The sequence below is a fragment of the Euleptes europaea genome, chromosome 10, assembly GCF_029931775.1.
Source record: "Euleptes europaea isolate rEulEur1 chromosome 10, rEulEur1.hap1, whole genome shotgun sequence".
Lineage (NCBI taxonomy): Eukaryota > Metazoa > Chordata > Lepidosauria > Squamata > Sphaerodactylidae > Euleptes > Euleptes europaea.
The window spans coordinates 74,011,873-74,036,221 of NC_079321.1; the positions used below are offsets into that span (position 1 = coordinate 74,011,873).

General features: G+C 47.3%; 1 protein-coding gene across 2 annotated transcripts in view; it reads left to right on the top strand.

The window, feature by feature from the left end:
* The window catches only part of NKAIN2 (sodium/potassium transporting ATPase interacting 2), a 722,370-nt gene that overhangs the window by 659,179 nt on the left and 38,842 nt on the right, over positions 1–24,349 (top strand). For both annotated transcript variants that reach the window (XM_056856242.1, XM_056856243.1), the window contains exon 5: positions 24,206–24,266. In XM_056856242.1, coding sequence (XP_056712220.1) covers positions 24,206–24,266 — 61 coding nt within the window. The remainder of the gene's footprint in view (positions 1–24,205; positions 24,267–24,349) is intronic.

Sequence of the window (24,349 nt, forward strand, 5' to 3'; positions counted from 1 at the left end):
TCCTTGGGATGATCAATCTACTGTTTGACTATTAAAAGGAAATAAAATATAAAAGAATTATGGGCTTTCATATAGAGCCTCTCCCTACATCTGATGTGTTTTCAGTGTATGAAAACAATTTGTCTCCATAAAGAGGGTCAAGGGAAGTGGCTCGACAGTATTTTGATAAATATTGATTTTGTTTTAGTGTGATCATAGCACTTGATGACCTTGGTAACTCCAAAAGTGAACTCAGACCAGACTCAAGAAAACTTGTAACTTTCCAAACATTGTAAGATTCTATCAATAATAGTGGCTGCTCCAGAAAGTAGGAAATTATCATTTTATATTTTCATAATGCTACTTTTTTGTGTGAGCAGTATTTCCTGTAAAGTTTATATGGATCAGACCCGTTCAAAGCAGAATCTCAATTTCTAGTTGCTGCATCAGAGAGTCTACTTTTTGCTACTTTCTCTGTGATCTAAAAAGCTAATAAGCCTATCTGTAATTATGTTCCCTACCAGATGACTGCCACCTTCAAGGAAAGAGGAAAAGGCTTTGTTTGTATTCTCTTTAAGTAGAAAGTGCTACTAGAGGTCCGTCTTTCTATGCTCCATTTTTTCCCTGCCCATCCTAGGCTTAGCAACTCCAGGTTGGGAAATTCTTGGAGATTTTGGGAGAGGATCTGGGGAGGACAGGGTTTGGGGAGGGGAGGGACATCAGCAGGCTATAATGCCATAAAGTCCACCCTCCAAAGTAGCCTTTTGCTCCAAGAAAATTGACTTCTGTAGTCTGGAGAACAGTTGTAATTCCAGGAGATTTCCAGGCAACCCTAGCCCACCCCTAGCTTGTCGCTCACTCTGTCTTGTGTTTGCTGCCCTGCCTGCATCTCTTGGGATGACTCGGAGCCATCTCCAGTCATGCCTCTTGGCTAAATGTTTGACCAAATATAGCAGGCTAATTTTTAAGTTGATAATTTTGTATGGCTGGTGAATAATGTTATAAATATCCAAATGGCCCTTGGCAGAAAAAAGGTTCCCCACCCCTGCTCTATATGACAGCCCTTCAAATACTTGAAGATGGTTATCATATCACCTCTCAGTCTTCTCCTCTCCAGGCTAAACATACCCAGCTCCTTCAACCTTTCCTCATAGGACTTGGCCTCCTGACCACTCACCATCTTTGTTGCCCTCCTCTGGACACGTTCCAGCTTGTCTATATCCTTCTTAAATTGTGGTGCCCACAACTGAACACAGTACTCTAGGTGAGGTGTAACCAGAGCAGAGTAAAGCAATACCATCATTTCACGTGATCTGGACCCATACTTCTATTGATACAGCCCAAGATCGCATTTGCCTTTTTAACTATTGCATCACACTGCTGACTCATGTTCAGTGTTTGGTCTACTAAGACACCAAGATCATTTTCGTACACACTACTGCTAAGGCAAGTCTCCCCCATCCTATAATTATGCATTAGATTTTTCCTACCTAAATGCAGAACTTTACATTTATCTCTGTGTGAGCACTTGTCCCCGTGGTAATCCCATAAACAACATCCACAGACGAGTAGTCCAAAAGAGAGTTGATTTATTAGCAAACCTAGAAAAAAATTAGAAAATTAGAAATACAGAGCTAACAGGTAAGTTGGCACGAATGAGAACTACAGGCACGGCCTAAGGCCTATATGGAAGAGCACTGGTCATATCAGATAGTGGTGGCAGCCATGGCAACCACCCTCCCTATGAGGGCAGTTCCCACAGAGTTAGCAAAAGGAATTTGACAGTTAACAGGCCTGGCCTTGGGACACACCTGGTGGAATCAAAACACACACAGTCTGGCTGTCTCAGCAGAGAGCAGGCCTGACATCCTGCTCCCCTTAAGGCCCCCCTCCCACAGTCCTGTGCATGGGCGCTGGTTTGTGAGGGTAAGCAGAATGGAATTGAAGGACTAAACGGGGTGCAGAAACATCACGTGCGCGCACCCATTCATCTTGCGCAGAACTGAAGTGTTTCCAACGAACCAAATACTGGAGGGAACCATGATGGAGACGTGAGTCCAGGAGTTTTACAATTTCAAAATGTTCTCCCCCCACCACCATCACCGGTGGTTCTGGGAGAGGTTCAGGATGCCACTCCGGGGAGGGAATATGCAGTTTCAGCAAACTGATATGGAACACTGGATGGATCCATCTTAAAGACTTTGGGAGCAAGACTCCACAGTTACTGGGTTGATGACTCGAGAAATGGGAAAGGGTCCTAAGTACTTGGCACTGAGTTTGTTACATGGGCGGTTAGAACGCAGATTTTTGGTGGACCATATCCCCCCCTTTATAATCCTTCCCTGGTGAGCGATGTTTGTCAGCTTGAGCCTTGTATTTACATTTGGCCCGTTCCAGGTTTTTAATCAGCCAGGGCCAGTTTGTTTGAATAATGTGTACCCAGTCGGCTACACCTTCACCCCCCTCCTCCCCTGAGACATCGTTGTGGCCAATGGGGCCGAAGTCCTGACCCGGAAGGGGCTATACCCAGTGGATTGATGGACAGCATTATTGTAAGCATATTCAGCAAAGGGTAACAATTCAACCCAATCATCTTGATGGTAGTTAACATAACAACACAAGTAGCATTCTAACAGCATTTACCCGTTCCATCTGGCCGTCGGTTTGGGGATGGAAAGCACTAGAGAGACCTTGTTCCACCCCCACCAATTTTAGGAAAGCTTTCCAGAATTTAGCTACATAGCTACTTTCGCGGTCGCTGACCACCTTGCATGGAAAACTATGGAGATGGAAGACATGTGACACAAAGAGGCGGGCCAGTTTTGGGGCGGACGGGATACCTGCGCAAGGGACAAGATGCACCTGTTTAGAGAACAGGTCCGTGATTACCCAAAGTACAGTTTTTCCTTCACTGAGGGGGAGATCGGTCATAAAATCCATTGCAATTACTTCCCAAGGTCTAGTGGGGGTCTCTAATGGTTGCAATAACCCGGGGGGGTTACCTTGGGACCTTTTGACAGTAGCACATACTGGGCAACTGCAGATGAACGAGTCCACATCAGTTCGCGTGCCCACCCACCAAAACTGTCTCCATAACAAATGTAACGTTTTTAGAAATCCAAAGTGTCCTGCGGTCTTGGCTGCATGGACTAGCTGTAGTACTTCCTTCCGTAGTCCTTTAGGCACATACAGCTTAGAGTCTTTGTACCAAAAACCCCCACGTTCAGTCAGAGCAGTGGGGAGGGTTTGCGCAGAGAGTTTGGCTTGGCAACTGGAATGAAGTGAGTTCAAAAAAGAGTCTGTTAGACCCACCCTATCCGGTATTGTGGGCACCGTGCTGGCGGGAGGGGAAGCTGATGTCCCCGAGGGGGGTCGGATGGCTGGATTGTCAGGGCGACCGGGAGCAAACGGAGCTGGTGAAGGAGGCGAGGGGGTGGCGTGGTCGGGCCGACCGGCATGGTTGGGCTTGGAGTCCCCCCCCATGCGAAGGCTGTGGCGGGAGCCGGGCTTGCGATCGAGTTTGGACTGCTAGAGTGGGCAGCAAACCTCTTTGAGCAGGAGTGAACAGGGACTCTGTGGGGCGTTCAGCCTTGGTTGGGTATTGGGGAAGTCGGGATAGAGCATCAGCCAGGACATTCTGCTTCCCTGTGAGCACTTGTCCTGTGGTAATCCCACAAACAGCATCCAGAAACAAAGAGTCCAAAAGAGAGCTGATTTAATGGAAAACATACAGGTATGCAGAGCTTACAGGTACATTGGCACGAATGGCAATTGGGAGCACGGGGTAGGCCTATAAGGGAAAGTATTAGTCACAACAGGTCAAGGCGGCCCCCCTTCTACTGAGGAGTCGTTCCCACGGGAGATAGCACTGGAACAGGAATTCAGCAGTTAGCAGTTTGGCCTTGAGAGGCACCTGGTAGAATCGAAACTAAAACAGTCAGAGTCTGACAGGCTGCTTAGAGCTGTGGAACTGAGCAAAGAAGTCCACCCAGCGTACCTGTTTCGCGGACAGTTTACGGGCCCCGTGAGCGTGTGCTGGCCCACTAGGATGGGGTGCTCCTGTAGCAGCACGGTGCTCTGAAGAGGCCTGCAGCAGGCGGGGCAACAGGCTGGGGTTTCTGAAGCCGAGGCTTCTACAGCTGGCAGCTGTATTAATTGGGAATGGGAGTAATCACGCAGTCCAGTAACAGTCCAAGGTCAGTCAGGGTGAAGGCAATCCGTCAGAACGAAAGGCAGAGTCAAGGTTGGGCCGGTCCAAGGTCAGGCAGGGAGTCCAGAAGAATTCAGGGTCAAGAAAGCAGTCCGAGTTGATACAGCGTCAGCCAGAGTGGATTGCCGCAGGTTCGCCATACGTTGCTTCCACAGATTCTGCTGGCTCAGCCTTCCTAAATACTTGCAGCTGTCTGGGGGAGGCAGCTTCTGTAAAGACTCACTCACTATCTTCATGGCTGTCTCGGTTCCTTCTTTGTTGTTCCAACCTGGCTGAACGCCGGCGTTGTTCTGCCAGGACCCGGCCCATTTTCCGTCGACGAGTCCCAGGAGACATCTGTTCCTCATGGTCTCCCGACTCCCTGGGCAGCTTCCTTGATGTTCCTGGGTCGGCTGGCGTCTGGTCTTCTTTAGGCTGCTCTGTAGCTGGTGACTTTAAGGTATGTCTTGGCAATACATCGTCATCAGCTGTTTTCTCTGTCAGCGTGGGTGGGGAAGGAGGACTCTGTCCCTGGATCTGGTCTCCGTCAGAGTCTGAATCTGTTGTCAGGCAGCCTCTGACACTATCCCCCCCCTCAAAGGCCTCCCCCCTCCCAGGGCCTGTGGGCCTGGCTTCTGGGGATACTGGTGATGGAACTGCCGTAGAAGCTCAGGGGCGTGGATCTGATCGGCCGGTTCCCAGGAACGGTCGTCGGCTCCATACCCTTTCCAGTCCACCAGGTACTGTAAGACTCCCCGTCTGCAGCGGGAATCCAGAATTTGTGCCACCTCAAACTCTTCTTGCCCATCTACGAGTATGGGCGGAGGAGGCGGAGGTCGGGGCATTCGATGTGAGTCTTGAGCGGGCACCAATAGTGATCTATGGAATACGGGATGCACTCGGAGCCCCCGGGGCAGGTCCAATTGATAGGCCACAGGGTTAATCTGACGGACGACATGATACGGCCCCGCATACCGATCATCCAGCTTGCGAGATGGCCGTAGACTGGGGAGATGCTTGGTCGAGAGCCAGACTCGGTCTCCTGGGGATAAAGGAGTTGTCGGTGGAGATCGGCATGGGCTTTATAGGCGGCCTTGGCACGGTCAAGATGCTCCTGCAAGAGAGTATGCTGGGCCTGGAGTTCTTGAACAAACTCATTTGCCGCAGGTACGGTCTCGGTCATGGGTGCTGCCTGCCAGAATCGGGGATGGTATCCATAGTTTGCGAAGAATGGGGATTGTCCTGTGGATGAATGATCGGCGTTGTTATATGCAAACTCTGCAAGCGGAAGTAACTTCACCCAGTTGTCCTGCTGGTAGCTGATGAAGCACCGGAGATACTGCTCCAGGATGGCATTAACTCTCTCCGTTTGCCCATCAGACTGCGGATGGTGGGCCGATGAGAAGTGTAGCTGGGTTCCCAGGGTTTTGTGCAGGGCTTTCCAGAAGTGGGAGGTGAACTGCACCCCCCTATCCGAAATCAGGTGCTCGGGAACTCCATGCAAGCGGAAGATGTTTTGGATGTACAGGGTAGCCGTCTCCCGAGCTGTGGGCAGGCCGATGCATGGAATGAAATGTCCCATCTTGGTGAAGGAGTCCACCACCACCAGGATGGTGGTGTAGGTCTGGTCTTCCGGGAGATCTGTAATAAAGTCCAGGGTGACGGTGTGCCATGGCCGGGGTGGTGTCGGAAGGGGTAGCAGCAACCCTGCCGGCTTTCCTGGCACGTACTTGGCTCGGCGGCACGTGGAACACTGCTGGATGTACCGGAACACCTCATCCCGCAGCAGGGGCCAATTGAACACTCGTGTAATCAGCTGGGTGGTCTTGAACCGACTGAAGTGTCCTGCCGGTGGGTATCGTGGTGCAACTGAATGATTTCAGCCCGTAATGGGCCAGGAGGCACGTACAACTGTCCCCGGAACCACAATTCCTCATCTTGGATGGAGTAGTTCGTTGTTCCACGGACCCTCCCTGTGCTGATCTCCTGGATCTTGGCTTGTGTATCTGGATCCGTCCGTTGCTGTTCTCGGACCCGGGTGACCAATGTGTATGCCTCAATAGCTGCAGTAAAGACCTCGGGGTTGAGGACGGGTGGAGCTGGAGGTTCCTGGGCTGTTAGGCAGTTGGTCTCGGAAATCCGGGAGAGGGCATCTGCCCGTTTGTTCTGGGACTTTGGGATGTATTGGATTTTGAAGTCAAAGCGAGAAAAGAACAAAGACCAACGAATCAGCCGCTGACTCAAGCAGCGGGCGGTTTGCAGGTGCTCCAAGTTCTTGTGGTCCGTCCGTACCACCACTGGGTGTCGAGCCCCCTCCAAGTGGTGGCGCCAGACTTCGAATGCCACTTTAATTGCCAATAACTCTTTTTCCCAGATAGTATAGTTCTTTTCAGCGACCGAGAGTTGCCTGGAATAGAAGGCACATGGTCTCAGGACCTCGGTACCTGCTGTAGCCTGCAATAAGATGGCACCTAGCGCTAGGTTAGAGGCATCCGTCTCTACCACAAAGGGGATCGAGGGGTCAGGATGAGCCAGGACAGGTTCCTGCGCAAAGACATGTTTCAGGGACTGGAAGGCTTCGTCTGTGGCAGGAGTCCACCGGTAGGGAGTCCTGGGTCGAAGCAACTGGGTGAGGGGTTGAGCCCGGTCGGCGAAGCGATGGATAAAGGTTCTGTAGTAGTTCATGAATCCCAGGAATCGCTGCAGCTCTTTCCGATTCTTGGGGGCTGGCCATTCTGGAATGGATCGGACTTTGTCAGGGTCCATCTGGACGCCCGCTGGCGAGATCCGATGACCCAGAAAATCTATAGTAGAGACATGGAACTCGCACTTCTCCAGTTTTGCGTACAATTGGTGCTCCCGCAGCCGACGGATCACCTCCTGAACGTGTTGCCGATGTTGTTGTGGGTCCCGGGAATAGATTAAGAAGTCATCAAGGTAGATGATCAGATACTGGTCAAGCAAGTCCCTGAAAATTGAATGCATGAAGCGCTGGAACACGGCAGGGGCGTTACACAGGCCGAACGGCATGACCAGATATTCGTATTGGCCATACCGCGTTCCAAACGCAGTCTTCCATTCGTCTCCCTCTCTGATTCGGACCAGATTGTAAGCCCCACGTAAATCCAGTTTGGTGAAGATGGTAGCTCCCTTAATCCGTTCCAATAAGTCGGAGATCAGGGGAAGTGGGTACTGATCCCGAATGGTGATCTTATTCAAGGCCCGGTAATCATTGCAGAGCCAGAGTTCTCCACACTTCTTCTTGACGAAGAGGACCGGTGCGGATGTAGGCGAGGTGGACGGTCGGACAAACCCCCGTTGCAGGTTCTTTTCCAGAAAGTCTTGGAGTGGCCGTCGTTCGGGTTCAGAGAGGGAATACAACCGGCTGACGGGAAGTGGTGCCCCTGGCTGCAAAGTGATCCCACAATCAAAAGGTCGATGGGGGGGTAGCTGGTCTGCTCCAGTCTCCTCAAAGACATCTTGGAATGTCTGGTATTCTGGAGGCAGAGCCTTCCCTGAGGTTGGAGCACAGGAGCTCAACATGGTAGGAAAGGAGATCTGCTGGGTACGCCAATCGATGGTGGGGTTATGCCGCAGTAGCCAGTCCATGCCCAGGATCAGTGGAAAGCGGGGCATATGAGTGACGTCCAGGGAGGTCCTCTCAGAATGTTGCTGCACATATAACCAGAGAGGCACAGTCTCCTGATCCACTGAACCTGACTGGAGCAGTCGGCCATCGATGGCTTCCACCTTCATGGCATTCTTCTTGGCTCGTAGGGGCACCTGGTGTTGCTGGGCGAAAGCACTGTCCATGTAGGATCGGGAAGCTCCCGAGTCGATCATGGCATGGGTCAGGAGCCATCGGTTGTCAGGCAGCAAAAGACGAACTGAAACTAGGAGGTGCTGGATTCCGCAGGGGCTGGAGCCTCGGGGCCCAATCCTCCCCAGGCGAAGAGGCTCGCATTCACCTGGGGCCGGGAGTTTAACGGGCAGCGTCGCTTCTCTGGGCAGCTGCGGGCGAAGTGCCCTGCCCCACCACAGTACAGACACAAGTTGGCAGTGCGACGCTGCTCCTTTTCTTCAGGGGTCAGCCGGCTCCGGACAGCCCCCAATTGCATGGGCTCTCCCGGATCTCTGGGTGGGATTTGGGCGGGCTGAGGTAGCGCAGTAGCTGAAAGGTCCCATCCTCTGGGCTTTGCCCCACTGCGCACTCGCCGGCGGTCTTCCAGGCGACCATCAATGCGAAGGCAGAGGCTAATCAGGTCTGCGAGGGTTGCAGGTCGGTCTACCCGAGCTACTTCATCCAAGACCTCATCATTCAGCCCTTCTAAATACTGGTCTCTGAGAGCGGCATCATTCCATTGCAGGTCCTGGGCAAGCAGCTGGAACTCAGTGGTATAGTCTGCCACGGGGCGTTTCCCTTGTTGCAGCCTGCGAATCAGCCTGTTAGCATGCCCCTCCTTGTGAGCCTATGTGAAGGCAGTCTTCAAGTTTTCCTCAAATTGCCTGTAATTCCGGAGCAATGGAGAGTCCTGGAGCAATAGGGGAGTAGCCCACCGGGCAGCTCGGTCCTTTAACAGGCTGATGACAAAGCTCACCTTCAGCTGGTCAGTTGGGAAGTCCTGGGCCCGGGCACTCATGTACAGGTGACACTGAGCCAAGAATGTGGTAAAATCCGCCTGTCGCCCATCAAACTTGTCTGGCACACTGAGCGGGCACTTGGTGGGTCGTGGGGCTGGGGCAGATGCAGCTGCTACCTGGTTCTGGAGCTGGCTCACCACTCCAGTGACCTGCTGCAGTTGGTTTTGCAGGGCCTGGTTCTGGGCAACCAGGTCTGCCAGGATTTGCTCCATGCTTAGGTTCTCTGCAGCGCCCTCCTCTGATGTAGCACCGCGATGGTGGAAGCAATCTGTGCTGGCCCACTAGGGCGGGGTGCTCCTGTAGCAGCACGGTGCTCTGAAGAGGCCTGCAGCAGGCGGGGCAACAGGCTGGGGTTTCTGAAGCCGAGGCTTCTACAGCTGGCAGCTGTATTAATTGGGAATGGGAGTAATCACGCAGTCCAGTAACAGTCCAAGGTCAGTCAGGGTGAAGGCAATCCGTCAGAACGAAAGGCAGAGTCAAGGTCGGGCCGGTCCAAGGTCAGGCAGGGAGTCCAGAAGAATTCAGGGTCAAGAAAGCAGTCCGAGTCGATACAGCGTCAGCCAGAGTGGATTGCCGCAGGTTCGCCATGCGTTGCTTCCACAGATTCTGCTGGCTCAGCCTTCCTAAATACTTGCAGCTGTCTGGGGGAGGCAGCTTCTGTAAAGACTCACTCACTATCTTCATGGCTGTCTCGGTTCCTTCTTTGTTGTTCCAACCTGGCTGAACGCCGGCGTTGTTCTGCCAGGACTCGGCCCATTTTCCGTCGACGAGTCCCAGGAGACATCTGTTCCTCATGGTCTCCCGACTCCCTGGGCAGCTTCCTTGATGTTCCTGGGTCGGCCGGCGTCTGGTCTTCTTTAGGCTGCTCTGTAGCTGGTGACTTTAAGGTATGTCTTGGCAATACATCGTCATCAGCTGTTTTCTCTGTCAGCGTGGGTGGGGAAGGAGGACTCTGTCCCTGGATCTGGTCTCCGTCAGAGTCTGAATCTGTTGTCAGGCAGCCTCTGACAGAGCGCCTCCAGGTTCTTGTGATCACTCCATACCTCAAAAGGGACTTTAGAACCTTCCAAAACTGTCTCCACACCGTGAGGGCATGGTGGACGGCGGCCGCTTCTTTTTCCTTTTGTTCAGGATCAGGGTGTTTTAACACCGGTTCGGAGGTAAACAGTCTCTTGAGAGTATCAAAAGCGGTTTGGCACTGGATGGTCCAATTGATTTTTGCCGAAGGCAATGTGGCTGCATTTCCCTTTCCCTTAGTTTTAAGGAGATCAGTGATGGGGAGTGCGACTTGAGCGAAGTTGGGGATGAACCCTCTGTAGAAGTTAGCGAACCCAAGAAATTGTTGAACCTGTTTACGGGTTGAGGGTGGTTCCCAATTGGTTGCAGACGGCACCTTCTCAGGGTCCATAGTGAGACCGTGGTGTGAAATTATATAGCCCAAGAAAGTCAACTGTTTTTGATGAAATTCGCACTTGGACACCTTAGCATAGAGCTGATTGTCTCTGAGGCGTTGCAATACTTCCCTCACCAGGGCAAAGTGTTCGTCCATAGTTTTAGAGTAACTGAGAATATCAGCCAAATAAACCACCACTCCTTTATATAACAAGTCATGTAGGATCTCATTAATGAATTGCATGAAGACCCCTGGGGCCCCTTTTAATCCAAACGGCATCACTAAGAATTCATACATGCCAAAGCAACTGGAACAGGCTGTTGGGGCACATCCCCATCCCGGATCCTGATTCTGTAATAAGCTTCCACCAAGTCTAACTTAGTGAAGATACGGCCCTCCTTTAGTTGCCCCAAAAGATCTGAGATCAGAGGAATGGGGTAGGCATTGGACTGGGTGACTGCATTGAGCTTCTGAAAGTCAATGCATAATCGCAAGTCACCAGTCTTCTTGTGTACAAAGAAAGCAGGGGCCGAAGAAGGGGCGGTAGACGGTTGGATAAAACCTCGAGCCAAGTTCTTGTCCAAGAATTCACGTAGCACTGTGCGTACAGAAGCGCTCATGGGGTAAATTTTAATCTTAGGCAGTTTCCCATCCCCCACCACCTCAATAGCATAGTCGGTTTTGCGGTGGGGGGGTACTACATCACACTCCTGTACATCAAAAAAGTCCTGATATTCAGCAGTCAGTGGAGAGGGAGAGGGGATGTCTGAGACTAAAGCCGAGGTTGATGGAGGTACAACAGCTACTTCGCTACGTTGTCGGTTGCAGTTAGGACCAGAGAACTGTATGGTCCCAGCCCCCCAGTCAATATACGGGCTGTGTCTCTTGAGCCAGTTTATTCCCAACACCACTTCATATTTAATAGGGGCTATGGTGAAGGTTATTTGCTCCCAATGGTAGCCAATGCCCATCGCTACCCCGCGAGTATGACGATTTACTGGCCCACCCTTAAAGTCACTGCCATCCATTTGGGCAAATTGAATGGGAGCTGCCAGAGTCTCTGAATTGACTTTGAGCGGTTTGAAAGTGGCATCATTGATTAGGGAGCGAGCACACCCAGAATCTATTAGTGCTTTGACTTGTAATTGGGGGCCCTTTTTGTAGTGTTGTAACACTACGTCCACATACATGGTATCTTTGACAGAGGCTCAGAAATTATATCTGCAAGTTCTTTTAGTACTCTTGGATGCAGTTCATCTGGCCCTGAGGACTTTGTTTCATTTAAAAAACTAGGTGTTTTTGTACTACCCTAATTCCAATCCTAAGCTGAAACTCCCTTCCCTCATCATGTGTTCTGTTTTTGCCACGTTGAGCACTGTTTCTCTTGTAAGCGAAGACTGAGGAAAAGTAGGAATTGAGCAGTTCCGCCCTCTCTTCGTCTCCTGTTACAATTTCACTTTCCAGTCCCAGCAATGGACTTATCATCCTTGGTTATAAGGCCCTCCCTCCACTTCCTAAATGAGTCTTTTTTTATTTCTCATATCTTTTAAAAGCTGTTTATAGAGCCACCCTGGCCTCTTTAAGCTCCTCCCATTTTCCCTTCCACAAGTATCTTTACCACTGCATCTCCCTCTTTAGTGTGCACATACTAAAAAAATCAGGTTTCTCCTGCAACGTATGTGAAATCACCCTGAAGCTGCATATGAAAGAGGTGGGAGTGGGGCAGCAAAACAGACTGTTCTGGGTATTTGATTGGAATTACCAGTTCCTTCTCCTCTGGGCCAAATATAACCAACCAAGCCTTTCTTTTACTTGGTTGCGATAAAGTCTGGATAGCCTCAAACCTGTGGAGATGTGGAATGAATCTAAGCAGTATTCTTTTCTCCAACTCTTCTAATCATTACATTCTCTACAAGAGGAGCAGAGGTTTCAGGAAAGCTCTCAAAGTAAGAAGTGTTTCCATGGCAGCATTTCTACCTTTAGGGTAATTCTCTAAGGCAGAGAAGTAGGGTCCTTTTCTGTACCATCCTCCAAAGATTCATTATCTTCTTTATAATAGTGCCATTTTTTCATCAAACTTAGAATCTGAGAGGTAGCTCAAGACTTATGACAGAACACACATGTGTGCACACACACAATTGGAGGCTGAAATGCATTTTCTCTGTGGAAACATAGCAGACATTTCAGATATATAAGCTGTTCTGCCCCCTCACAGCCTGTGCTTTTCATGCATAAACTTGCTTGGGAAGGAGTACCCATCAATGTATCTGTGAACAAATAGCAAATGATTAAAGAAAAGTTGTAAAGCTTGACCCAAAATTGAAAAGAAATGAATGCTGGCGTTGGGGACTACTCACTATCCATGGGGAAATCACATTCCATGCTCTTACCTGTAGAAGTGGCGGCAGCCGCCGCAGGGATCCAGACCTGGGCCGGCTGCAGCGGCAGCAGATGCCAGGAGCTGCTCTGGGCCCAGCCACGGAGGCAATGGATGCTGGGAGCCATTCCCGGCCAGTGGTGGATGCCAGGAGCTTGTTCCGGTACCAGTGGCAGCAGACGCCAGGAGCAGCTCCAGGCTCCCAGACATTGCTGCCCCTGTGGTGGAGCTCTACAATAAGTGGTTGGGGAGGGTGAGATTTCCTGCAAGTTTCGCGCCCCCCCATATATTATCATACAGCCAATCTGATTTGACTGCATTCGTGTTATGAAGTTCAATCTAAGAACAAGAACAAAATTCTAAAACTCAAAGGCATCCAATGAAGCTGATGGGCAGGATTCAGGATAGACAAAAGAAAATATTTCTTTACAAAATGAATGATAAAAATGTGGAATTCACTGCCAGAAGATGTAGTGATGGCTGTAGGCACAGATTGCTTTAAAAAGGGATTACCATATATACCCGTGTATAAGCCGACCCGCGTATAAGCCGAGGTGCCTAATTTCTCCCCAAAAATGGGGAAAAATTAGGCACCCGCATATACGCCGAGGGTCGGCTTATAACCCCTCCCTTCCCCCGCAGGCTTACCTTTTCCAGGTGCGCAGGCAGGCGGCAGCGGCGGCGGGGGGGGGGGGCTGCGACCCAGGAGGCCCCACAGGCCGCTCCTAGGCAGCTCCAGGCTTGGTGAAGGCGGCGGCGGATGCTCCTGGCCAAGGGGAGCCGGGTGCGCCTGGCGGCGGCAGAGGCAGAGCCTTCCCGCAGCCACAGGAGGCCCCTCCAGGGCGCTCCTGGCCGGGGGGAGCCGGGTGCGCCTGGCGGCGGCGGAGGCGCAGCCTTCCCGCGGCCACAGGAGGCCCCTCCAGGGCGCTCCTGGCCGGGGGGAGCCGGGTGCACCCGGCGGTGGCGGAGGCGCGGCCTTCCCGCGGCCACAGGAGGCTGCTCCAGGGCGCTCCTGGCCGGGGGGAGCCGGGCGCGCCTGGCGGCGATGGTGGCGGCGGTGGTAAGTTCCCCCCTCCCTCCTCCCTCCCTCCTCTACCGTATTGACCCGTGTATAAGCTGAGGCCAGCTTTTTCAGCCCTTTTTTTGGGCTGAAAAACTCGGCTTATACGCGAGTATATACGGTAGACAGATTCGTGAAGGACAGGTCTATCAGTGGCTGCTAGCCATGGGGACTGAAGGAAACCTCCACATTCAGAGGCAGTAAACCTCTGAATACCACTTCCAGGAGGCAACATCAGGGGAAGGCCTCAGTGTCTATGCCCTGTTGCTGGACCACCAGAGGAACTGGCTTGCCATTGTGTGAGACAGGATGCTGGACTAAATGGACCCTCACTGGTCTGATCCAGCAGGGCTCTTCTTGTGTTCTCATATACCCCCCCAAAAAAAAGCTGCAATCAGACAAAGTGTCTAATCCTGCCTGATCCGTGCTCCAGAAATGTTTTCTGTACATCATGTAATTTTTATACTAAATATTTTATAGTAAAGATTGCATGTAAATAGCTTTCAACATGATTAGTTTTAAACAAATCAGTCTGCTACAGACAACTGTCTCTACTCATTCTTTGGGACCCTTGCCTATGTCTTCTGCCTTCTAATCTCAGATGCCTCCTAATAGGAGCGTTCATAAATGTAATTCCCCACCCACCGTTTAAAGCGGCACAGTCAATTCTACCATGTCAATGCTGCATCACCCCATTCTGATGTTCACGTAAAGCAGGTCTGGATGGCATTCTGAACTTGGTGAAGTAGAAACACATTTTTGAAGGTGATTCTCTGTGAGAATCTCACCAATATCATCTTAGAGATGGATTACAGCTTAATATGATGTATGAGGCAATGAAGGGGAATTGTGGCACTGAGGCCTAGCTTACCCAGAATGCTATGCATGAACCAAAGTAAGTTTGCTCCTGAACCTTATAATACATGTTAGTTCTATTATAAAAACATCCTTGCATGAATAAACAACAGATGATACAGTTGGGAGGAAGTGAACTTTTTCTCTTAACAGTAATGGGTCCTGCCAAGAGGTCAGCTTGACATTTTTGCCTTTGGTCAACAGGAATTGTTTTACTGGGAAATATTAATGTTTCTGGTTCAGCTTTGAGACTTTGTAACAATATTGTAACAATTTCTGGGAATTAGGAATGTTGTTTACATATGCCGATATAATTGTTAGGTTGCCTACTGGCAAGCTGAGGGAGGCTTCAGTGGTGACACTCAGGTCGGCACCACCTCTCTCCTATCTGCGCAGATGCTGTTGTTTGTTTATATTCAAAATTTCTTTGAGTCCATTCATAAATCCAGCTCAGTTAAACCTGGAGATCCCCCCCAGCAGTTGATCTAAGAATGCAGCTGAGGCAGAAGACATAGGCCAGGGTCCCATTTGTCCCATTTGTTTAAAATCAATCATATTTAGATCTGCTGACTTGCAGTATTTTGTAGGGATGCACAAACCTTTACATTTTCAGGTATTTTGGGGTTCTTTAATGTCTGAGGAACCTTGTGTCATCCTGTACTAAATTATTTTTCCAGAAATGGGAGGGGCTTTAGCTAAGTGGTAGATCATCTGCTTGGCATGCAGAAGGTTCCAAGTTCAATCCCTGGCATCTCTAGTTAACAGGAACAAGTAGTAAGTGACACAAAAGACCTTTCCTGAGACCCTGAAGATCTGATGCCAGTCTGAGCAGATAACACTGATGAGCCAATGGTCTGATTCAGTATAAGGCAGCTTCATGTGTTCAAATCCTAATTAATATGATTAGTCTATGCAAGTATAATTTGGGTTCCCCCCTTGTTTTATAATGACTTCATTTTAACCATCTGATTAAAAAAGACGGAGATCTTAAAGCAGATGGCTAAAAGCAGAGGCGTTAAAAATAGATTAAAATGTGTTTCTTTATGTGAAGTGTTTTTAATGTCCTTTCTGCTTACCAGACATGTAAATGGCTTGATATTATTCTCTATTGTTTTTGCTTCCGTTTCAAACCAGAAGGAATCTCTCTCCCTGGTAAATCACCAGGGTTTAAAAAAACAAAACCTGTCATCTCCTCTTCTCTTGGTACCACGGATATTACATCATATAGCCTGAGTTCCCTCGCCCCACCTGGAATGAATGTTTCCATGCCAATCTTCTGTGTTGTTGTTTTTAATTTCCTTCTATTTATTTGTATCTGCTTTTGGTATTGGCTTTGCTTTATTTCTAAAATAGGCATCAAAGGCTTTTAATGACTTCATTAACTTTGTTTAAATCAGAATTTACACCCTATGGGTGGTTAGCATCCTGGAATAATTTCATGTTCACCAATGTGTTTGTATTGTAGAATGACAGCTCAACAAAGTAGAACACTATGTTTCAAAAGAGCGGAACTACACAGTTGAGGTTATATAAAAAAGTATTATTGATCATTGCCTCTAAAGTATCATAAGGAAGAGAGATTTCATAGTATCATTTCTGATTATATACTTATGCATCTGTCACTGTAAACTTTCATAGAATCATAGAGTTGGAAGGGACCACCAGGGCCATCAAGTCCAACCCCCTGCACAATGCAGGAAATTCACAACTACCTCCCCCCTCCACACCCCCAGTGACCAGAAGATGGCCAAGATGCCCTCCCTCTTATCATCTGCCTAAGGTCACAGAATCAGCATTGCTGACAGATGGCCATCCAACCTCTTCTTAAAAACCTCCAGGGAAGGAGAACTTACCACCTCCCGAGGAAGCCTGTTCCACTGAGGAACCGCTCTAACTGTTAGAAAATTCTTCCTAATGTCTAGACGGAAACTCTTTTGATTTAATTTCAACCCGTTGGTTCTGGTCCAACCTTCTCGAGCAACAGAAAACAACTCAGCACCCTCCTCTATATGACAGCCCTTCAAGTACTTGAACATGGTTATCATATCCCCTCTCAGTCTTCTCCTCTTCAGGCTAAACATACCCAGCTCCTTCAACCTTTCCTCATAGGACTTGGTCTCCAAACCCCTCACCATCTTTGTTGCCCTCCTCTGGACATGTTCCAGCTTGTCTACATCTTTCTTAAATTGTGGTGCCCAGAACTGAACACAGTACTCTAGTTGAGGTCTAACCAGAGCAGAGTAAAGCGATACCAAATAGTAACTTTGTTACTATTAAAAATAAAATCATTTGTTTGTGAAACCATTGTGCACATTAGAAAACAGTATATCATAGAATAAGTCATGTCTAGTTTGAATCTTATTCAATGCCCAACTTTAAGACCACATTTTCATATATATTACCATCATTTGGTGGGCATCTTGGTAATAATGATAATTGCATAATGGCAATGTTATCCGGTTGACCCCAAAAGATCTCTGACTAGAGGTTATATCTCACCAAGAGGGACTACTGTAACACAAATGTCATTGCATTTCATGCCTCAATAGTGATTGAATTAACAATTATATCATTCAAGAGCTGGAATAAATTATTCATACAAGCATTTTGGATATCAACGTATGAGGCACCTTGTGTATTCCCTGTCCATATTTACATTGACATTACATTAACATGGTAGGTTCCCTGCATATTAATAAACTAAGACTATACAGCATTGATGACAGACACAACATTCAGTAAAAATTATTTGTCTAACCAGACAATTTGGTCACGATGACACAGTATTTCACTTCTGTCCTTCCTAATAGGGCTGTTGAAAAAAAATTCAGTAAAATTCGGATATGGCAAAATTTGGCCCGTTTTTATTTGGGAAATGCCAAAGTCTGAACTCCCCCGATTCGGATCCGTGGCATTCGGCATGAAATTCTGAGTTCGCGAATAAATTCGGCCATTTAAAGCCATTAAAAACACATTCATGCATTTCCGCTGTTCCGGGGGGGGCATGTTTGGAGGTAGAGGTCCCAAACTTTTAGTGTAGCTTGGAGGGACCCTTCTTGCAAGAACCTCCAAGTTTTGTGAAGATTGGGTCAGGGGGTCCCGAGTTATGGGGCCAGGAAGGGGGCCCCCCATCTGCCCATTGGAATAAAGCCATTAAAAACACATTCGCGCCTTTCTGTGGCTCTGGGGAGGCATGTTTGAAGGTAGAGTTCCCAAACTTTCAGTGTAGCTTGGAGGGACCCTTCTTGCAAGAACCCCCAAGTTTTGTTAAGATTGGCTAAAGGGGTCCCAAGTTATGGGGCCCGGAAGGGGTTCCCCATCTGCCCATTGGAATAAAGCCATTAAAAACACATTTGCGGCTTTCCGCGGCTCCGGGGGGAGCATTTTTGGAGGTAGAGGTCCCAAACCCTCAGTGTAGCTTGGAGGGACCCTACTTGCAAGAACCCCCAAGTTTTGTGAAGATTGGATCGGGGTCCAGAGTTATGGGGTTCCCCCATCCAATGTAACTACGCTGAAAGTGCATCCAACAGTGCTCAAAGCATAAGTAAACAGCTTAACTAGCATGGGTAACGTATCTTTTCATTTCAACACAGCCAAATGCATCTCATAAGGGTGTAAATGTGACCTGCGCAAATTCCATATCTTCAGGATTGATACTCATGCTGCTGGATTCAAATCTTCCACAGCAACAATCCCACTCACAAAGAGGCCATCACCCCCAGGACAGGTAAACCCCCCCCAATCACACTCCACAGAGGCAATCAAGCCCCCCCAGCAGAACAGCCCCTCCAACCAGAAGACGCAAATTCCAAACGAAGGAGAAGAACAGGCCAGACAGAGACTCACTGACATGGGATGTACTAAAACGAATGACAGGCTAGCCCATCAGAAACAACAGGAGCAGCTGCACAGCCCATTGGAAACAATAGGAGCCAGCCAGAGAGAGACTCACTGACCCACAGTTAACTTCAGACGAAGTTGGCAACCGGTAAAAACAGCAGAAAGCACAGTCCCACACAGAGGCAATCAAGTCCACCCCCCAGCAGAACAGGTAAACCCACCCCCTTTTGCTTCCCCCTCACACACACACACACACACACACACACACACACACACACACAGAATCTCCCCCCCCCCAGATACACACACAGGAAAAAGTTATAGACAAAAACCCCAAAATGGGTCAAACTGTGGATGTCTTCTCTTCCATCAGGGGCAGGGACTGGGAGTCAGGACTCAGGAGTAATCCAATACGATTCTAGCAGACTCACACACACAGACGCTGTGTTTTTGCCTTGGATTTGCACATTAAGGACTGCCTGCTCCCATTCATTCCAATTGGTGGATGGAGGGGGACCCCATAACTCGGGACCCCCTGACCAAATCTTCACAAAACTTGAGGGTTCTTGCAAGTAGGGTCCCTCCAAGCTACACTGAAGGTTTGGGACCTCTACCTCCAAAAATGCTCCCCCTGGAGCCGCGGAAAGCCGCAAATGTGTTTTTAATGGCTTTATTCCAATGGGCAGATGGGGGACCCCTTCCGGGCCCCATAACTCGAGACCCCCTGACCCAATCTTAACAAAACTTGGGGGTTCTTACAAGAAGGGTCTCCTCAAGCTACACTGAAAGTTTGGGAACTCTACCTCCAAACATGCCCCCCGAGAGCCACGGAAAGACGCGAATGTGCACATGCACCCCCCACGGGGATCTCTCTCACACACAAACAGACACTTTCTCTTTCTCTCCCCAGGCCGCACAGCGGCCGGGCTCATGCACTCAACCGTGACTGATTGGCCAGAAGAAGACCCAGCTTGGCCACCGATTGGCCGTGGGAGAATGCTGCTTCGGGGGCACCGAACTTGTACGAATTTATTCAGCGTCCGCCCGAACTCACCGAGTTCGGCTCATGATTTTCCCACCTTTTTTGACTTCGATTCTATCTGAAGTAGAAACCGCCGAATCGGGGAAAATTCAGCTGTTTTTCATGTTGGATGGAACCGAATTGACAGCCCTACTTCCTAATCTTCCTTTCTGCTGGTGTTTGATTTCAGCTCTCAGATGTCATACTACACTTCTGATACTCCTTTATTTATAGGTTTAGCTAACGATGTAGAAAATTTCATGTCTACTAAGTTAGCATAAAGTTTTGCCTGGACTGTAGCTAGGTCATTTCTAGTACCTTATAATGGACTTTTTCAAGTTTCTCAATCTAGTTACCATCCACATTTTGCCACATGTTAATCTGTTTCTCTTGCCAGTGGCTGTATTAGGATAGAAAGATGTGAATATTGTCTCCACAATGGCCATAAGGTCAGAGAGCGCCATTGCTCAGCCAACCAGCCTCCATAAACCCATCTAGGACTGATCTCCAGCTGAGAAAGAGCAATGAAGTGGATGCTTCAGTGAGCAATTATAATTGGCTCCATTTTGAGCCATGCTTGACAAGCTGTGCTCAGGCACAGCAGTGAGTTTCTGTATTCTGGGCAGGAACTAGTGTTCTACAGAATTCAGCCAGTAACCTATGTAGAAAATAGAATGGTTATATTATACCCCATTAACATTTTTAGCCAGATTCCAAAAATGTTACACACATGGAGCTCATGGTCCATTCTGGTATGTGTACACATCTTCCCCATTATCTAACATTAAAAAAACAAAGTCAGATCCCATTTGTATGGAGTGCCATTTGCTCATTAAAGATGTGCAAGTGGACAACCCGCAAGGACTTGCAGGGAACATCTCATTTTCCCCTCCCCCACTATTTCCTCCTTTTCTTCCCTGGCAGCGCCCATAACCTCTCCCTTTTTCTTACTTCCTTCTCTCCTTCTCATCCATCAGCCAGCTTACCTTTATCTGCCCTCCTGTCTTCAGCTTTCCCTCCTCTTGCAGCCTCTCCCCAGAAATACTCAGGCGCAGCTGTGTGGTTCTGAACCTGTAAGGACTTGCAGGGGGCACTTCATTTTCCCTGTGTCCCTTACCCACACTAGTCCCTGTTTCTATCCTCCTGACAGCCCCCATATTGTCACCTTTCCCTACTTCCTTCTCTCCTTCACACCCACCATCAAACCTACCTTTTCTTTTTCCTCCATCTTCAGCTATATTTATTATTCATTTACTTCATCTATATCCCACTTTTCTCCACCATGAGGACCCAAAGCATCTTACATATTTTCTCCTCCATTTTATCCTCACAACAACCCTGTGAGGTAGGTGAGGCTGCAAGTGCATGACTGGCCCAAAGTCACCCAGTGAGCTTCCACAGCAGAGTATGGATTCAAACAAGGATCTCTCAGATCCTAGTCTGAAACTCTAACCACTACACTACACTGGCTTTCACAGAGAGGTTGCTGTTGAACAGTAGGAAGCAGCTGGGTCTTCGTGAGTTATACAAGTTGTCTGGTATGAAGTCTCCCACTGGTTGCTGCTGCCAAAGCCCTGGAAAGAGCCCTAGTCACTCCCCCTGCCTTTTACTGACAGAAACTAAGTCTTGAAGGCTGGCAGTACTGTTCTGGTTGCCTAGCAATGGTCACTGACAGCATCAGTTTCTTAAAGGTACAGGTACTCTGTTTATCATTTTGAGGGATTTTAACCCCACAAATGAGGTTTTATTTCAGATTTTTCTGAAAACCTGAGGCTGTTCTCAGATATGCAGAAAGATGTCTTGTCTGTCCATGGCCCCAGTCTCTTAATTTAAGTATCCACAGATGGGGCCATGTTGAGAACTACATATATTGCCGCAACTTTGTAGCTTGTCAATATATACATGCTGTGAAGTGTTGTTGAAATAATTCATAGTATTCTTCTTCTTAGTACCAAGAAATTTAAGGCCTACCATATTTATTCTGAAGTCAGAGAATGAGAGCCAGCATGACATAGAAGATAGAGTGGCAATGTAGGAGTTTGGGAGACCTAGGTTCAAATCTCCACTTCTACCATGGAAGCTTGCTGGGTGACCTTGGGACCATCACAAAATCTCAGCCTGACATACCTCACATGGCTGTTGTTGTGAGAAAATTGGAGGTGGGGAAAACAATCTTCTAAGCTGCTTTGAATTCTAGCTAGGGAGAAAAGCAGAATATAAATAAATAAATACAAATACGTACAAAGTTCAACAAGACATTTTTTCACCTATATAAGAAGCAAGATTTGAGAATCCATGTAACAATTTCCCAAGTTTTGCTGACCATTTTTCTTTTTATTTATGCTAATTTTGCGACCACAAATAATATCTGGAATATTTTTCTAAGAAAGAACCTTCTAATATCCTTCTGATCTATTTATCAACAGTATTTTCTGGGTGTCCAGATCGAAAATTCTCCATGTTAGATTAAAATCCAGTTTAAGCACAGAACTGCTCCAAATTGTGTTTTAATTTCAGGTGAAACCTTTCTTTCGGGCTCCATTTCTGTTATAGAAATGCAGCATTTCCCTAGAACTTGAGGCTGATTCACACACAGCCTTGGCATGTAAGGAGCTGAAGCGGGTCAGTGCCTTTCGAGTGACTATGCTCTTAGAATCGACCCCTTCCTGAGAAGTGGTATGTTATCTTATTCAGTTAGTCACCTACTAAGCAGGACTCAACTACTTTACTCACTTAAAAAGTAAGTCTTTTTATTGATGTGCTCCAATGTAATTTAATGTATATATGTGTATATGCAAGTATTACAAAGTCTTAAAATTCAGTAACAATGTATACAGTAAAGCAAGCAAGTTCTACATACTATTCAGTTACAAAATCCAACACTTAAAATATAACAGTCTGATTTAGTTCAAAGTATCTAATTCACATTCTAGAATAATATATTTGAAAAGCCATACATACCAATACCATCTTCTGAGCCTCCCTTAGAGGTATGAAGTTCTAGCCCTCTCCCTGCCTATATTTATACTGTTTCAGTCACCTTCAATGAGCTTGAAACTTGAGCTCAAGCAGGAGACCGTTGTACTGCACATGCTCAGTGGCGTCCCTTTAGACTACCAAATAAGGACTTCCTCTTCCACCAGGCTATTTTGCTAAACCTTAAACAGTCAGTTTTGAGTTTTGCTATACTTTATATAATCAATTTTACCATCATTCTCATCTCCAGAAAAATATGTTGAGATTGAACCTATTCATTAATTTCTAGCATCATGTCTTCATCTTTAAATCTTAAAATACAATATATTGTTTACACTACATCATTACATCTTAGTCAGCATAGAATACCCTTGGAATGGAGAGCATTTCAGCACGTGAAGTCATTGGAAAGGCAGGAAGTTAGCACTCTGCTCTGTAGCCTAAAAAATGTGGGAGGTGCTGCAAAGGCTTTGCTGTCTAGCCATTGAAAAGGCTGAGAAAGGTAATAGAAAAAAGGGGGAAAGTGCAGCTAGCAAATCTGCACTGACACTGAAATCTTTGACAGGGTGATTAAGAAGCATAAGCCTCTGGCAAAGAATAGCTAGGCTTTCTTTCCTTTTAAAAGGAAATTAAAGCCTCTGCTGTATAGTTTGTAGTTCATATGTGTAGCTTGGTTTTACATTGAATATTTCTGCATATGTACAACACTAATTCCACAGTTCATATGTTCTAATATGTCAAAGCCTGTAACAGTACCCACAAAGAGAGCACAGGAATAAACTTGGGCTGTGTCATTCTCCCCATTATTTATATAATCTGTAATGAGAACTTGCATTAATATGAAAAGATATATGTCAGAATTGTTTTTATTATAAGTTATATGTATGGCAGTATAAAATGTAGCATCCTGAAGACTCTTCCTGAATTCCAGTGTAGGAATGTCCCTTCATGTGTGTGCCATATGAGCATTGGCTTCGGTATTTTGTACCTTGAAAAATACAGTTCTTCCCACACGAGTGTATCCATATTCTGATCATGATTTGCCATGGAGAGGTTTCATGGACTGCTATCAGAAATCCTCTGTAATACAATCAAGAATGGTAAAGCGTAAATCCATGCCCTCGCCATACTGTTTTTTTTAGTTCTTCAGGATCTACTATAGAAATCCAGTGCTGTGCTATTACTACTACTACTCTGTAGAATTTAAATGTACCTTTAAAGTGATCAAAGCACCCCACATATATGATCTCAGCAATCTTTACAACAACTCTGTAAGGTAGATCAGCATTATTATCTCCCAGTCAAGGAGTGCTGAAGCGGAGAGATAGTGGTTTGTCTCTTCTACAAATGCCTTCCCTACTAGCTTGCCATTGTTTAACCCTTCATTTTATATAAGATGTTTTGGAAGCTGGTTTCTCTTCCTCTCTCCTTTGCTGGAAAGTACATCCAGACTGCCTTTATAAAGTGTTCACAGCTGTTTCACTAAGGCTATAATGTTTGCCCATCCATTACATGCAACTGAACCTTATGCTATTGTCTTTGGAGTGGAATATAAGGAGTATTGTGCAATGGATAACATTTGGTTGAGTTGCACTGTCCTTGCACAGAAAGGCCCTTGCTGAAATTATTTATATACTAATTTTATTCCTGGTTCTCATTTTTGAGTGTCAAGCAGAAACAGATGAAATTTCGAAAGAGTATCTTGAGCATTACAATAGACCCAATATCATTATGGGCATTCATCATACTGCAAGTATAGAACTATGTTAAGGATTTACAATTATCACAGAAAACAAAATACAGGAAAGATGATTAGTTCTTATAAACATGCACCACTTTTCCTCTATATCTAATACTTGTCCATTTTGTTTAAGCTGGCAGGATTCATCTACGCCTGTTATGTTGTGAAATGTATCACCGAAGAAGAGGACAGCTGTAAGTAGTAAAGGTTTATTACATGACAATTGAAGCCCATTTCTGACATCCTGCATCTCGCTCATCCATCCCACTCCAATATC